We start from the raw sequence: 15,539 nt of genomic DNA, 5'->3' as shown, positions 1-15,539 counted from the left end.
GCCACATGTACTCGCTTGATGGCAGATCACACATATTTGTGTATAGGCTACAGCACGGGGTCCTGTATTTATCTGTACCGACAGACATTACTGGTCAAATGAATCCATATGACCATATGAGAAACAGGTACCTTGTTTTACGCTTACCCTTATTCATGTTTTTACTCTTTAAATTATGATTTTTATCTGGTAGTTTTACTTTGTATAAACCGGAGGGAACTGTTGGAAACATCTTAGTCTTAGTAAGTGAATCTGTGTAACTGTTTCAGTGTATTCGTTGACCTCGCACACATTGAAGTGCACCGCCAGGGCATCACCCACATACAGCCTGTCTTTGAAGGAGATAAGATGGAGAACGGGTTCAGACCGCTTGACCTTTCACCGTCCCATCCTGTAATTAATTGTTTATCTCAGTGTATACGAGTCAGAAACTCGGCTACAGACCTCTGAGCAGTAGCCACTTGACTCGTGATTGCATATCATTTGACTCGGCTCCTTCTTGCAAGAACAAATGACCTGATTATTGATTATACACTTGGGTGTTGAGTAGAATTGTTCTAACATTAGTCATACTGGACTGCATGGTACAGTATTACAATGTTATCACTGGGATTCTCAAATATATTCAGAATTCTGTGTGAACTATGACTAAATTATATATTTTGCTTTGTATCGTGAATTTAGACAAATTGTAAATTACGATATAATTTTAAAAAAACATGATGTGATATCTTGCCAGCCCTATTTGATATACTCAGTAATGTGTCAAGAGGATGTTTCTACGTCATCTTGCTCCAACGCTACGATCCAGAAACCGATGTGGATAAACAGTTACTTCCTGTTAGTCAATCCGAGCTTCGTCGTTAACTTGATTGTTAATTTAAGTTTGTTTCATAAATCTGCTTTAACATAGATAAAGATGTTGGTCTCAATTTATTTCACATCTCAGAATACCTTCTGCACTGCCTGTCACTCAACCTGAAAAAAAAAAATATATATAGTATAATAACATGAAATCTGGACAGTTTGACTTCTATTCATGGTGTCTTTTATTTCATAATAAGAGCACACTGGTCTTTCAAATAACTTAATCCTAGATTTTTTAAATAAAATCAATTAAAAACAACTGACATCAAACAACCAAGTTAGCTATTTGAATTTACAGGATCATTTAAACTTTCTGACATCACCTTAGTCTGGATTAGTTGACCCACACATGCCAAACAGGGCTCTGATGAGTAGATATAGTAGTTTACAGTTATCATTTGTACAGGCTTTTAATCCAATGCTAGTCACTGAATTAAAATACTACAAACACTCTCAAGCAAATGAGTCAAAATAAAAACAAAACCAGTAGTTGGGCAGCAGACGATCGGACACCAGCCTGTTGCAGCGCCCAATATTATACAGTACGTCACAGGAAAATGACATAATCAATATTTTAAAACACATTGTTCATAAAACATGCTTTTTTGCAATCAAACACAGATTCATTATGAAGTTGAAAATGCATGAAAGCTTGTCAAAATATAGTTTAACATAGTACAACGTTAAATCATAGTGTTGATAACAATTTAAAATTCAAGAGCCTCGTAAAAGTTAATTTGAGACTTGACTAAATGTGTTGCAGCTGGATCTCAGTTCAAAGTATTAAACGTATAAAACACAAAAATATGATTATGTTGTGATATTAACAAGTCCAAACAAATAGTATATTTAGAGGTAAAGACCCTCCCCTTCTGGTTTTGGAAAAAGAGTTGTACGGTAGTCAAATTTAGATTTGTGTGAAACCGCTCAGTTAGCTAACGTTACGTCTCTCGTCTCGCACAATGCTCGCCACCAACACGGCCGTCACCGTAGCTTTCTAGTTGGGTAACTTAGTGAAGATCCACACACAAATGTAACGTTATCGTACCAGATGTGTTTTAAAATCAGCCGATAAGATAAAAGAACAAGCAAGACCCGTAGTTTCTGCAGGTAACGTTACATCCTGGTATGAAACACACAGACATCATAGCTTATTGACGTATAATTTCACGGTTTTTCCAACTAAATGTGACTTTCTTGATGAGCAAAATCGTCTTTTAAATTGACAAATATATGTGTATTTAAAATATGACTACCGTACATATTTTTTGGTCCACCGTAAGTGGTTGGGACCTCGCCTCTCTATTAGAAAAAAACTAAAATAACGAGTCAAACAGAAAAACACCAACTCATTGGCCATAAACCGAAGTTTATACTCGCCGTTGTTTGTTTTTTTTCCGGACAAACCAGAATCTGTGGTTACTAAAAAAAAAACGTGACAATTTGGCGAATGTGATGGAGGAGCAGAATAACCGCCAAGGCCCGGTCGCACCAGAGTGGCCAACTGCTAACGAGCTAGCGAGCCCCCGGTCGCACCAGAGTGGCCAACTGCTAACGAGCTAGCGAGCCCCCGGTCGCACCAGAGTGGCCAACTGCTAACGAGCTAGCGAGCCTCCGGTCGCACCAGAGTGGCCAACTGCTAACGAGCTAGCGAGCCTCCGTACACTCTGAGCTTCCTTAAGTACCGTTTACTCCCTTGTATTGTTTTCCTTTTTAATAAAGAGTTACTGAAGATCGGAAAAATATTCTCTCTTTGCTCACGAGTTTCCTAACTGACAACAAGTTCACAGTTTATTCAAGAGACGTTTCAGTCGTTGGATTCTAGTCTGTGATGCTATACTGCTGGCTAATACTGATACATTATAAAGTATTTGATTGATTACATTCTGCATTATTAATCTCAATCTGCAAGGGATCTAAACACATCAAATAAATGTTGGTGCCGCGCTCGCTGCTACTTCTTTTAAATGTAGTGGAGTAAAAGCATAAAGTAGCGATAAAAGAAAATACATGTCCCCTAAAGGTACCTCAAAACTGTACTTAAGTAGAGTACTTGGATTATCCCTCTCTCTCTATTCTCCTGAAGGTCGGCACCGTCTCGATAACTTGCCATCGGTCAAAGGTGCTGATTTGCGTCTCGCTCCTGTTTACAAACAATAGAATCCGGGCGTTTAAGGTGCACAAGAAGCTCAGCGTGATATATATTAGTTGGTGTGGGGCCATGAAACTCAAAACATCGGGCAATGAGCTGACTTTTTTCGTTAAAGCAGGAGTACCGTTGCCGTGCGTGAAATGTTTCCACTCCCATTTGAAGACTCCGCTACCCGGCGAACACCTGGGGCGTGAGCGGCGGTGGCAGGTTGTCATTGTCCACGTCGTTGTCGTCGATGGCCGAAACGGTGCGAGGCAGGACCTCCAGAGGGTACTTCTCCAGGACGGCGTCCACCTCCCGCTGCACGCCGGCGGGCCAGGAGAGGAGGTCGGCCTGCAGGCTCTGAGCGGCCTCCATCAGCGTCTTCTGCCGGCTGCTGAGGCCCGACAGCGCCTCCAGGTTGTGGTTCAGCTGAGCCAGGACAGGGTTGGTCGGCGGCGGTTCGGCGCGGCTCCAGTCGCCCTCATGACTTGCTGTTTGCAGCTGGGTGACTTCAGACAACGGCCCTTTAAAAACTGCGTCTCGTCACTTTTGCACATTAGAGGCCTCCGATGGAGAAATGTAGTCGCTGTTTCAGTGTCCAGAAATCTCTCACGTGTCACCTAACAGTAACTAATAATAAATAAATCGCATATTATGCACTTAACGAGACATGTTTTATGTGATTATTGCATCTTAAAAAATTGTTTCAGCGGTGGAAAAGAAGCACTTTAGAAAAGTCCTGCATCAAAATCCTGCTTACATAAAATTTGTATTTTCAGCTAAATGTAACTAAAGTTATCATTCTGCAGTAAAAATGTGTCCTGCGACACATTATCTGACAGATTATTAATACTGAAGCATCCATATTGTAGATACTCGAGGTGGAGGAAGTAATAACTATACATTTAGCTAATCCAGTGGTTCCCAACCTAGGGGTCGAGCCCCTTCTGAGGGTCTCCAGAAATGATTAATGGTTCAAATATCAGTTTTCAGTGTCTAATCTTCAATTTCTTTCTTTTGACTTGTGAAATATTGGATTATTTTTAATTATTTGGAAGAAGCGGCAGAATTTAAGACATTAACGTTAATGCAAATGTATGAGAAAAACATTCTGGTTCCCAAAGGTACTCCCCTTTGGGAACCAGAATGTTTTTCTCATGAGGCACACGAGCCATATTAATATCAAGTAACATTAACCTAACATGCTGTTAAAAGCAGTCGGGTTAGACCATGCGACTTTAATGGTAAGGTACATTTCTCTAGACAATAAGTCAGGGAAACAAATGAGCATTATTTCCTCTTTCTTCCTTTAAAAAAAATAAAAAATAAAACCTTAAGAAAATGGACCCTTGCCACATGTACTCGCTTGATGGCAGATCACACATATTTGTGTATAGGCTACAGCACGGGGTCCTGTATTTATCTGTACCGACAGACATTACTGGTCAAATAAATCCATATGACCATATGAGAAACAGGTACCTTGTTTTACGCTTACCCTTATTCATGTTTTTACTCTTTAAATTATGATTTTTATCTGGTAGTTTTACTTTGTATAAACCGGAGGGAACTGTTGGAAACATCTTAGTCTTAGTAAGTGAATCTGTGTAACTGTTTCAGTGTATTCGTTGACCTCGCACACATTGAAGTGCACCGCCAGGGCATCACCCACATACAGCCTGTCTTTGAAGGAGATAAGATGGAGAACGGGTTCAGACCGCTTGACCTTTCACCGTCCCATCCTGTAATTAATTGTTTATCTCAGTGTATACGAGTCAGAAACTCGGCTACAGACCTCTGAGCAGTAGCCACTTGACTCGTGATTGCATATCATTTGACTCGGCTCCTTCTTGCAAGAACAAATGACCTGATTATTGATTATACACTTGGGTGTTGAGTAGAATTGTTCTAACATTAGTCATACTGGACTGCATGGTACAGTATTACAATGTTATCACTGGGATTCTCAAATATATTCAGAATTCTGTGTGAACTATGACTAAATTATATATTTTGCTTTGTATCGTGAATTTAGACAAATTGTAAATTACGATATAATTTTAAAAAAACATGATGTGATATCTTGCCAGCCCTATTTGATATACTCAGTAATGTGTCAAGAGGATGTTTCTACGTCATCTTGCTCCAACGCTACGATCCAGAAACCGATGTGGATAAACAGTTACTTCCTGTTAGTCAATCCGAGCTTCGTCGTTAACTTGATTGTTAATTTAAGTTTGTTTCATAAATCTGCTTTATCATAGATAAAGATGTTGGTCTCAATTTATTTCACATCTCAGAATACCTTCTGCACTGCCTGTCACTCAACCTGAAAAAAATATATATATATATAGTATAATAACATGAAATCTGGACAGTTTGACTTCTATTCATGGTGTCTTTTATTTCATAATAAGAGCACACTAGTCTTTCAAATAACTTAATCCTAGATTTTTTAAATAAAATCAATTAAAAACAACTGACATCAAACAACCAAGTTAGCTATTTGAATTTACAGGATCATTTAAACTTTCTGACATCACCTTAGTCTGGATTAGTTGACCCACACATGCCAAACAGGGCTCTGATGAGTAGATATAGTAGTTTACAGTTATCATTTTTACAGGCTTTTAATCCAATGCTAGTCACTGAATTAAAATACTACAAACACTCTCAAGCAAATGAGTCAAAATAAAAACAAAACCAGTAGTTGGGCAGCAGACGATCGGACACCAGCCTGTTGCAGCGCCCAATATTATACAGTACGTCACAGGAAAATGACATAATCAATATTTTAAAACACATTGTTCATAAAACATGCTTTTTTGCAATCAAACACAGATTCATTATGAAGTTGAAAATGCATGAAAGCTTGTCAAAATATAGTTTAACATAGTACAACGTTAAATCATAGTGTTGATAACAATTTAAAATTCAAGAGCCTCGTAAAAGTTAATTTGAGACTTGACTAAATGTGTTGCAGCTGGATCTCAGTTCAAAGTATTAAACGTATAAAACACAAAAATATGATTATGTTGTGATATTAACAAGTCCAAACAAATAGTATATTTAGAGGTAAAGACCCTCCCCTTCTGGTTTTGGAAAAAGAGTTGTACGGTAGTCAAATTTAGATTTGTGTGAAACCGCTCAGTTAGCTAACGTTACGTCTCTCGTCTCGCACAATGCTCGCCACCAACACGGCCGTCACCGTAGCTTTCTAGTTGGGTAACTTAGTGAAGATCCACACACAAATGTAACGTTATCGTACCAAGATGTGTTTTAAAATCAGCCGATAAGATAAAAGAACAAGCAAGACCCGTAGTTTCTGCAGGTAACGTTACATCCTGGTATGAAACACACAGACATCATAGCTTATTGACGTATAATTTCACGGTTTTTCCAACTAAATGTGACTTTCTTGATGAGCAAAATCGTCTTTTAAATTGACAAATATATGTGTATTTCAAATATGACTACCGTACATATTTTTTGGTCCACCGTAAGTGGTTGGGACCTCGCCTCTCTATTAGAAAAAAACTAAAATAACGAGTCAAACAGAAAAACACCAACTCATTGGCCATAAACCGAAGTTTATACTCGCCGTTGTTTGTTTTTTTTCCGGACAAACCAGAATCTGTGGTTACTAAAAAAAAAACGTGACAATTTGGCGAATGTGATGGAGGAGCAGAATAACCGCCAAGGCCCGGTCGCACCAGAGTGGCCAACTGCTAACGAGCTAGCGAGCCCCCGGTCGCACCAGAGTGGCCAACTGCTAACGAGCTAGCGAGCCCCCGGTCGCACCAGAGTGGCCAACTGCTAACGAGCTAGCGAGCCCCCGGTCGCACCAGAGTGGCCAACTGCTAACGAGCTAGCGAGCCTCCGGTCGCACCAGAGTGGCCAACTGCTAACGAGCTAGCGAGCCTCCGTACACTCTGAGCTTCCTTAAGTACCGTTTACTCCCTTGTATTGTTTTCCTTTTTAATAAAGAGTTACTGAAGATCGGAAACATATTCTCTCTTTGCTCACGAGTTTCCTAACTGACAACAAGTTCACAGTTTATTCAAGAGACGTTTCAGTCGTTGGATTCTAGTCTGTGATGCTATACTGCTGGCTAATACTGATACATTATAAAGTATTTGATTGATTACATTCTGCATTATTAATCTCAATCTGCAAGGGATCTAAACACATCAAATAAATGTTGGTGCCGCGCTCGCTGCTACTTCTTTTAAATGTAGTGGAGTAAAAGCATAAAGTAGCAATAAAAGAAAATACATGTCCCCTAAAGGTACCTCAAAACTGTACTTAAGTAGAGTACTTGGATTATCCCTCTCTCTCTATTCTCCTGAAGGTCGGCACCGTCTCGATAACTTGCCATCGGTCAAAGGTGCTGATTTGCGTCTCGCTCCTGTTTACAAACAATAGAATCCGGGCGTTTAAGGTGCACAAGAAGCTCAGCGTGATATATATTAGTTGGTGTGGGGCCATGAAACTCAAAACATCGGGCAATGAGCTGACTTTTTTCGTTAAAGCAGGAGTACCGTTGCCGTGCGTGAAATGTTTCCACTCCCATTTGAAGACTCCGCTACCCGGCGAACACCTGGGGCGTGAGCGGCGGTGGCAGGTTGTCATTGTCCACGTCGTTGTCGTCGATGGCCGAAACGGTGCGAGGCAGGACCTCCAGAGGGTACTTCTCCAGGACGGCGTCCACCTCCCGCTGCACGCCGGCGGGCCAGGAGAGGAGGTCGGCCTGCAGGCTCTGAGCGGCCTCCATCAGCGTCTTCTGCCGGCTGCTGAGGCCCGACAGCGCCTCCAGGTTGTGGTTCAGCTGAGCCAGGACAGGGTTGGTCGGCGGCGGTTCGGCGCGGCTCCAGTCGCCCTCTGAGGTGTTGCATCGCGGCGAGGCTTGGCCCGACATGTAGCGCTCGAACTCCTCCGGGGAAAGGTTGAGAGACTGAGCGTCCAACTTCTCTATGAAGGCCGCTGCACAGCACTAAGAGACAAGAAACACAGAGAGACATGGCGGCTGAAAATGATCGCTGAGACTCTTGATGGCAAGTCCACACCAACCTGAGTCATTTGGAGTCAGATTACCTCCATATTTAGAGTTAAATTAGGAAATCTCATAACATATCTATTCTTTAGAATAAGGCTGAAACCAGTGGCACTTAGCTTAGCTGAGACTGGGATTTAGGGGGAAACAAACTAGCTCTATCCAACAGTAACACATTCTGCCAGCCACTAAAAGCTCATGAATTAACATATATTATATATATTGGTATGAAAGGGTAAAAAAAACGACAAAAATAAGACTATTTTTTGTACTTATTTCTCTCTCTGGGAGACATTTTTCTTATTTTAAAGCCCTAAAAAATGTGTTTCACGTCCTGAAGTCTGACATTTGATATTAATGACTAAATAAATAAGCAACAATAAGAGATTAGATTAGAGCAGGGGTCTCAAACTGCCCCCCTCCCAACTGCCCCGCGACATAATGCCAAAATCATCATATTATCCGGCAATTTCTTCAATAAGATTTCAAACACTCTTGTTTCATTAGGACTGTGTGTGTGTGTGTGTGTGTGTGTGTGTGCGGTTTGATCAGATTTGATTGACGCTGAACAAATGAGGCCCACCAGGTTGGTGAAGTAGTATCCGTCCTCTCCGGACATCAGCCTGCTGGGGTTACAGAAGCGGGTGATGTACTGGATGTTGGACTGGAGTCGCGGAGGGTTGGCTTTGAGCACGATGTAAATGAGCGCGGGCAGAAAGTCGTCGGCTGAAGCCGGCTCGTTCTTGGTGGTCCTGATGGCGCTGAAGATCTGTTTGCTGCAACGCGTGATGCACCCGAGTTTGTCCCGAGGAACCCTCTTGGAGTCCATCTCAATGACGTCTGGAAAAGACGGAGGAAAAAGTCAGCGGGTTGGACAGACACGCGTTACCGTCAGTCACTTCGAAATAAAAAAAAAAAACACCTTTATTTAGTTAATTGACAGAAAACTATTTACATAATTGATTCATTGTTTTTGGCATTTTTAAAAAAAAACAAACTGGCAAATATTCCACTGGTTCCAGCTGCTCTGATTGAAATATTAACTTGTTTTCTCTTTCTCTTCTCTATTTTTGTATTTTAGGATTGTTGCGTCGGACAAAACAGGAAATGAACTTGGACTTGGGCTCTGTAAGAAAACTGAGACGTGTCTTTAGACGATGCACAAGACGCAGTGGTGTGTGTGGGCTCCCGAGATGAGCAACCATCGTACTGCTTGTGACAGTAATCTCCGGAAACGCCCGGGACGCACAAAACTAAATTCAGTAAAGACGCCAGACGTCAACGAGCACCTCAACCCAGAAAAGGAATTTTAATTACCTGTGAACTCATGTGAAATATCGATTGATATACTTTATCACCTTTTATACAAACCCTGTAAAGAAAGGAGTCACTTTTGTGGAACATCAAATGTATTCCAGTGAAAACGAAAGGTTAAATATCATGGTAAAACAATTTGATTATGCTGCCAAAAATATTTTTATTTACTGAAATGTAGATTTCAAAGATCGCCCCGCTTTTAAAAAGCGAGTCTGTTTGTCTAAAATCCTGTGACATATTAAGTTTGAAATTATATATATCATTTTACTTTTCAATTTAAAGTATTTGCTTTTTATCAGTCCATTTGTGGCAGTCGTGTTTGATAGTTTTTCTTTCTTTTTATCGAGTTGTGTTGCGAAATCTGTCTCTGAGATTTCTGCCTCCACCACAATGGTGAAATATGTGTGTGCGTGTGTGTGGTTTTGTGTATGTGTGTGTGTGTGTGTGTGGGTGTGGTTATGCTGTAAAGTTAAACATATAAGTGAAGCCCATTTAGAAACTATTCAAACTACCTGCGGGTCCTTGTCTGATTGACAGCAGCTGGCACGCCTTATTATGGCGACAAAGTAAACAAACTCGTAGCCAATCAGCAGTTAATTAGCTGTTGAGCAAGTTAAGGTGCATGCCGAGACGTGTGCTTATCTAACGTGTTTCAGTTAGATAAGGAGGAGGACTTTAGCAGGAAGGCCAACGGGGTTGTTGTTCAAAGTCTGCGGGCTCTGGCCTCGTGTCGGCTGTGTCTGTGATTGGAAGCTGATGTGACCACAAATGTGGTTTTGTAATGAAGATTAATTGTCTGTTCTCCATCCGTGGAGACGGAGAAACCAACCAGACTCATTACGCGGCGGTCACACCGGCGGTTGTATCGCACGCTGGACTGACCTGTTATCGCTTTGACCACATTCTCGGAGACCTCGGGAATTTCCTCGTCCATAGAAACACAGAGCATCTCGATGGTCACCCAGTGTAGCGCCCTGCAACGCAGAGAATCGATACAGTCGGCTTTATTTCACTGCATACGAACGCACATTATTTTCCAGTGACTTCCTCCATGTGTGACAAACAAGTCAACAGCTGCTGCCGTGCACGCGCATGGGGAACAACAAGGAGAGCGCCGCCGGTAATGACTGTTGCATAATTAAACAGACTCGGTGTTCACAGACTGCTGAAGATTAAAGATGAGCATTTGTGCAGCGATACTTAAGAGACCCACACTCCCACTAAATGTAACACTAAAACCAGCAACGGCTCCTCGAAACCTTAATCTGAATGTGTGTGTGTGTATTGTTCCACTTATCGTAATAAGAAATTTTAAAAAGTTAGTAATCAGCTGTTACATCATTCCTTCCTTCAATAACAACTCTTTTAACAGAGACACAAAAAACAGTGTAACACAGACACCAAAACGTATTATTTACAATTTAAATAGTTTTGGCTCCCAAAGAAAAAACAAACTAAAGGACTCAAACTGAATTTGTTTTCCAGTCCAGAAAAGCCTACGTGACCCTCGATCATTATTGAACCACAATGACGCCATTGAGCTCTAAACAATGAGTCAATCTGTTTTTCTTTGGGCCGTCTGTGCGAAAGCAACACGTTGCCCGTCAGTTCCAGGTTGTTATCGCCATTTTCCTATTCAAATAGGCACACATTTTACCAACAACTGCCCTTTTCAATTGTCCGGTTGAGCCTTTGTTCAGCTTCTCGGTGTACAAAACAAACACCTTCATACAAAACAGCATCTACTTGTAAAGAGGACTTTCTACAACTTAAAAAGAGCATTCAGAAATGATGAGTACTCCTCTCAGACTGGACCCAATCAACCTTCTGTGGCAGGAGATTCCAAACTTACCAAAGGTTATGTACATTATTATTATTATTATTATTATTATGAAGACATCACTGCCCACCTTATCCTGTTCTGTGTGGCCAAGTCCTTTTTCTCATCATCCGTGGTCTCTGGACAGAACACGCTCTTGTACAGACGAGTCATGATGTACTTTTCCACTTGGTCCATCACCTGCTCCACAGACTCTGAGGAGCCTGGATGAACAAAGAGTAATCAGATGCTGGTGGTGCTGCCAGCTAGAGGCTGCTATGTCTTACGGAGATCTCTAAAACCCACCTTTAAAGTGACCTATCAGACGGTCGGACAAGTTCTGGTAGAAATCTTGAACGCACTCCGACAGCTCGTCGGCGCCCAGGTCCTGACAAAACAGGGAAGTTAAATAGCTCATCAGCAAAAAAACGGTGCTATAAAAGGCCATTATTATGCCACGAGATGTCAAAAGTATACCTTCTTGCCCGACATGTTCACAATGAAGGCCCGGCACTGCTTTTGGATCTCCCGGCCGGGCTTCTGGAGGTTTTTCAAGAAGTCCGCAAAGTCCTTGGACACCTGGTCTGTATCGAAACTGGCCCGGTGGCTGATTGACGGACTGGGTGTCTTGCCCTCTGGGGTTTCTGATGAGGAAAAGGGGCAGTTAGAAAGAGTAATGTGTTTGCAGGAAATAGTTTCAATTCAAAACCATACATTGAATTGGATTAACAGCATTAAACAAACAATATATAGGCAGTTAAAGAGCTTTAGAGGTGCTGTTGCAGTTGGTGTATTCTTACATTTGGAGAGAGCCAAGCCTAGCTATTTACCCCTGTGTTGACCCAGACCCCTTTAATATTTCAGGCTAGGCACAAAATGGTCGTTGTGCCGAGTTGCTCTCAATGTAAATGTACCTTTTTTGGGAGCAGTGCGGGACGAGGGACTAAAGAACTTCTTAACGGTGGTCACTTTTCGTGTCTTCTCGTTGGTCTTCTTCTCCTCAAACTTGGAGAAGGGTCCCAGGGAGGCGTGGCCCGGGTGTGGTAGCGGCGCTGTGGACTGGGAGTGTGACTGTGTCTGCGCTCCATGACTGCTGGCATACGCTGCCTCCTCCTCCCGCTGCAACCTGGAGCCAAGAGCATTTTGGTTTTTTTAAACAGAGCAAACACAAGCAATCAGTGGGGGGTGGGTGGGGGGATAACGGAGGAAAACTGTACCGCCATACACAGCAAGGGCAGTTGGAAATGTTTCAACCCAGGACGGGAAGTGGTTGTTGTTGTTGTTTATGATGCAGCAGAAGGTCTTACTTTGCCGCCAAGGCCCAGTCGTCCTGGATCTGTTGGTGCCGTACCCGCTGGTACTCCTCCCGCCAGCACTTGGAGCACAGGCCCTGCCACGCCGCGTTGCCGTAGTAACCGCATCCCTTCTTGCACAGCAGGTCCGATTGGTCCACGTGTATCCCCCCACGTCGTTCGGTCCGCTGACTCATGATGCTGGACAACCTGGAAAGGGGAAGAAGAAAAAAAAACTGCAGTGAATTTGTATGCGTCGCTGTAAGATTACAGTATCACACTCTATATGCACACATCTCACACTTCACAAGGTACTACACACACAAATCAGAGTGCTAGACATTATATTGTACACCGTTTAAAGCTACATTATTAGCTGCAACATGAATGACCATCTTGCTTTGTAACAGCTGGATGAGTAACATTTAAACTTAAAATCTAATCATACGTTAATGTTGAACGTTAAGGTAGGTTACATTTGTTTTGGGGGGTATTCAGATATATGACTAATTTCCTAAAAGACATTTATTTTGACACTTGTAGTTACTTGTTTTTAACGTAAATAAACACATGATGCAGTGCTATACTAACGTTACTCACTAATCTACCCAGTAGTACACAAGTAAAATACTCTTAGGTGTATTTGTTAGTGATGAAAACAGAGTAACACATTATGTTATAATAATAATAACACCTAAAGGACATGTTTGGTATTTCTACCTGAGTAACGTTTGTTCTTTCACCACTTCGCCTTGTAATAAACACATTAATAACAATATTATTAACAATAACACGACCCCGCAGCTTTAGTGTACATTGTCGAGTAGCTCGAACACGCTGCGGTGTCGTCAGCTATCACAGACTTATCATAACGTTAGCTAAGAAAATATTTAATACCTCTCGTCGCTAATGTTTGATTCAACCATTCAAGCGTGTTGCGTGCGAACAGCGCGTTGTTTACTCACCTGTAATTACGTGTTCAACGATCGGGGAGCGCGAGCGCCGACTCTTCGTTTCCGTTCGCGAGAGACGGCGTCACGAACAGCGTGTGAGGACAGTGACGTCGACTCGTCCCCCCCTGTCGATCACGGGTTTACACTTCGCTTTTTAAACATGCATTCAATTCGTGAGCCTAAATGTGGGAGACTGGTTGGTGTTGGGACGAACGGTTCCACGCGCACGGGGTTGTTTCACGTCGGAATGTTGGTTCAAGTGGACACGTCTGGTTTACTTCCGCATTAGGGGACGAGTTTTGAAGGACTGGTACGTGACGTCCTGTTTGCACCGGGCATGCGCACAGTTGAGAGTGTGATTTCAATGATTAATGGCTTCATTTGATCCTGAAAGATACAATACAATAATAAATAACCTTTAAAGTGATGAGAAAAAATAATGCATCAATAATTATAATCGAATGATATATAATAATTCTGAAGTTGTCCATTCTGCATAATTAATGCTTTGTGTACTTATTTATTAAATAAAACTTATTTCAACTAATAAAATGAAAAGCGGAAAATCTTCCAATTTTTTAAGCTGGTACAATGACTCCAGATTTCAAATAAGCTGCGCATTTCCATGTTTTGCGTGCCAACATCTTTACCTGCAAAAAAATGTAGTGGAGTAGATGTACATTGTAGCATGAATACATGAATAGTATCTCAATATTAGTACATGAGTAAATTACATTCCAGCGACTGAAGTGCAATAATTAACACGTTTTATCTCATTTGTTAATTTGTATAAAAAGAGACATATTTGTGGTTGTGTGTGACACAGTTACATTTAAACGTTCTCACAACAGTCGGCCTGTGGACATCCCAACGCTTTTTAAGTTATTTCTAAACACCGCTGAGCAAACTCAATATATCTCTTTGACTCTCACTTGGCCTGAAGGGCTCAGCACAGTAGGTCCTCAAAGTGTGCTGACTGCTTATTGACATTACGGTTAATGTTCAATAGTTGTATCTGAGTCTAAATACCAACCTGATTAGAAAAAGTGCTGTGGTATTGGTTTTATTTACCAGTTAATCTGAAACAGGTGGTTACTACAAGCTTGCTGTTTTTTATTGCTGTTGTTTGATGTTTTTCTAAGCTGTCTTCAGTCTGTCTTCACTTCTGACATGCTTGACATTCCTCATACATATTGCTTTTTCATGATAGAAAATTGACAAAAATAAGTGAGAATGACAAAGAAAACATGTGACAGACAAAGGCAATGGGCGAGAACGTATTCCAGCAGGCTAAATGTACTTAAGTATAAATTTGAGGCACTTGTGCTTTATTATTTTAATGTTATGTAACTGTATGCTTCTACCTCACTACATCTCAGAGGTAGATATCGTACTTTTTACTGCACTACATCTATCTGACAGCTTTAGTTATACTTTACACGTTACAGTTTATATTCCATTCAATTTTGATAAACTGAAGAATGAAGCTTTAGGTGTTGAGAAAAGTCTCCTATGTCTTAAGATAAATAAACTATTTAAAAAGCTTCTTGGGTCAGCTGGAAAATGCATCGTCACAAAGCTGAAAACAGGGCTGTTTTTCTGAGCTCATGATAAGTGACATTTTAGAGATCCGTGGTTCTCACAGCACAGCGACGCTACAAACAAATGATGATCTAAACGAATATGATGCATTGCTGTAGATAAAACTACCCAAGAGTAAATTAAGTAGTAGACCTTAAAACATCTACTGTTTCTGGATATTAATCCGGAAACATTATATTTACTGGCAGGGAACATTTTTACTTCACAATGAATACTTTTACTTGTAGTACTTTAAGTAAACGTTGCTGATAATACTTTTCCTTAAGAAAAGGTAACGTTTTGAATGCAGGACTTTGTACTTGTGTGGATTATTTTAAGGACTTTTGGTACCAGTAAAGAATCTGAATACTTCTTCCATTAGAACAGATGGGTTGTGATGCATGTGTGTGTTTATGTTCACCAGCGTGCTGTTGGACTGCTCATGCTGAATGATAACATCTTTCTGACTGGGGGCAAATAAACACACAGAGGGTCAGAGACCCAGATAGCAAGCAGACACTGG

General features: G+C 41.3%; 1 protein-coding gene across 3 annotated transcripts; it reads right to left on the bottom strand.

Annotated features, from left to right (window-relative positions):
- Positions 1-2,872: 2,872 nt before the first annotated feature.
- On the bottom strand, positions 2,873-13,726 carry rabgef1 (RAB guanine nucleotide exchange factor (GEF) 1). Of its 3 annotated transcripts, XM_034549956.1 has the most exons (10): positions 13,380-13,438; positions 12,498-12,692; positions 12,105-12,316; positions 11,668-11,834; positions 11,497-11,578; positions 11,282-11,414; positions 10,254-10,345; positions 8,638-8,894; positions 7,881-7,994; positions 2,873-3,481 (listed from the first exon to the last, which is right to left on the bottom strand). In XM_034549956.1, the coding sequence occupies exons 1-10, from the start codon at positions 13,406-13,408 to the stop codon at positions 3,188-3,190; spliced, it is 1,575 nt and encodes a 524-aa protein (XP_034405847.1). In that variant the 5' UTR covers positions 13,409-13,438; the 3' UTR covers positions 2,873-3,187. The 3 variants fall into 3 exon arrangements, with proteins under 3 accessions (XP_034405847.1, XP_034405848.1, XP_034405846.1); XM_034549957.1 differs by lacking the exons at positions 2,873-3,481; positions 13,380-13,438 and adding an exon at positions 13,448-13,726 and having other exon boundaries at positions 5,383-7,994; XM_034549955.1 differs by lacking the exon at positions 2,873-3,481 and having other exon boundaries at positions 5,429-7,994.
- Between the last annotated feature and the right edge of the window lie 1,813 nt (positions 13,727-15,539).

This window comes from Cyclopterus lumpus, chromosome 14 (genome assembly GCF_009769545.1).
Source record: "Cyclopterus lumpus isolate fCycLum1 chromosome 14, fCycLum1.pri, whole genome shotgun sequence".
Lineage (NCBI taxonomy): Eukaryota > Metazoa > Chordata > Actinopteri > Perciformes > Cyclopteridae > Cyclopterus > Cyclopterus lumpus.
This window is presented reverse-complemented; position numbering and strand designations above follow the sequence as displayed.

Excerpts from the sequence above, each read along its gene's own strand:
- rabgef1 (XM_034549956.1), bottom strand. The coding sequence starts at position 13,408 with ATGGTTGAATCAAACATTAGCGACGAGAG. Across the intron at positions 11,579-11,667 it reads TGAACATGTCGGGCAAGAAG|GACCTGGGCGCCGACGAGCT; the intron begins GTATACTTTTGA and ends CTGTTTTGTCAG. Across the intron at positions 11,415-11,496 it reads TCTGATAGGTCACTTTAAAG|GCTCCTCAGAGTCTGTGGAG; the intron begins GTGGGTTTTAGA and ends TTGTTCATCCAG.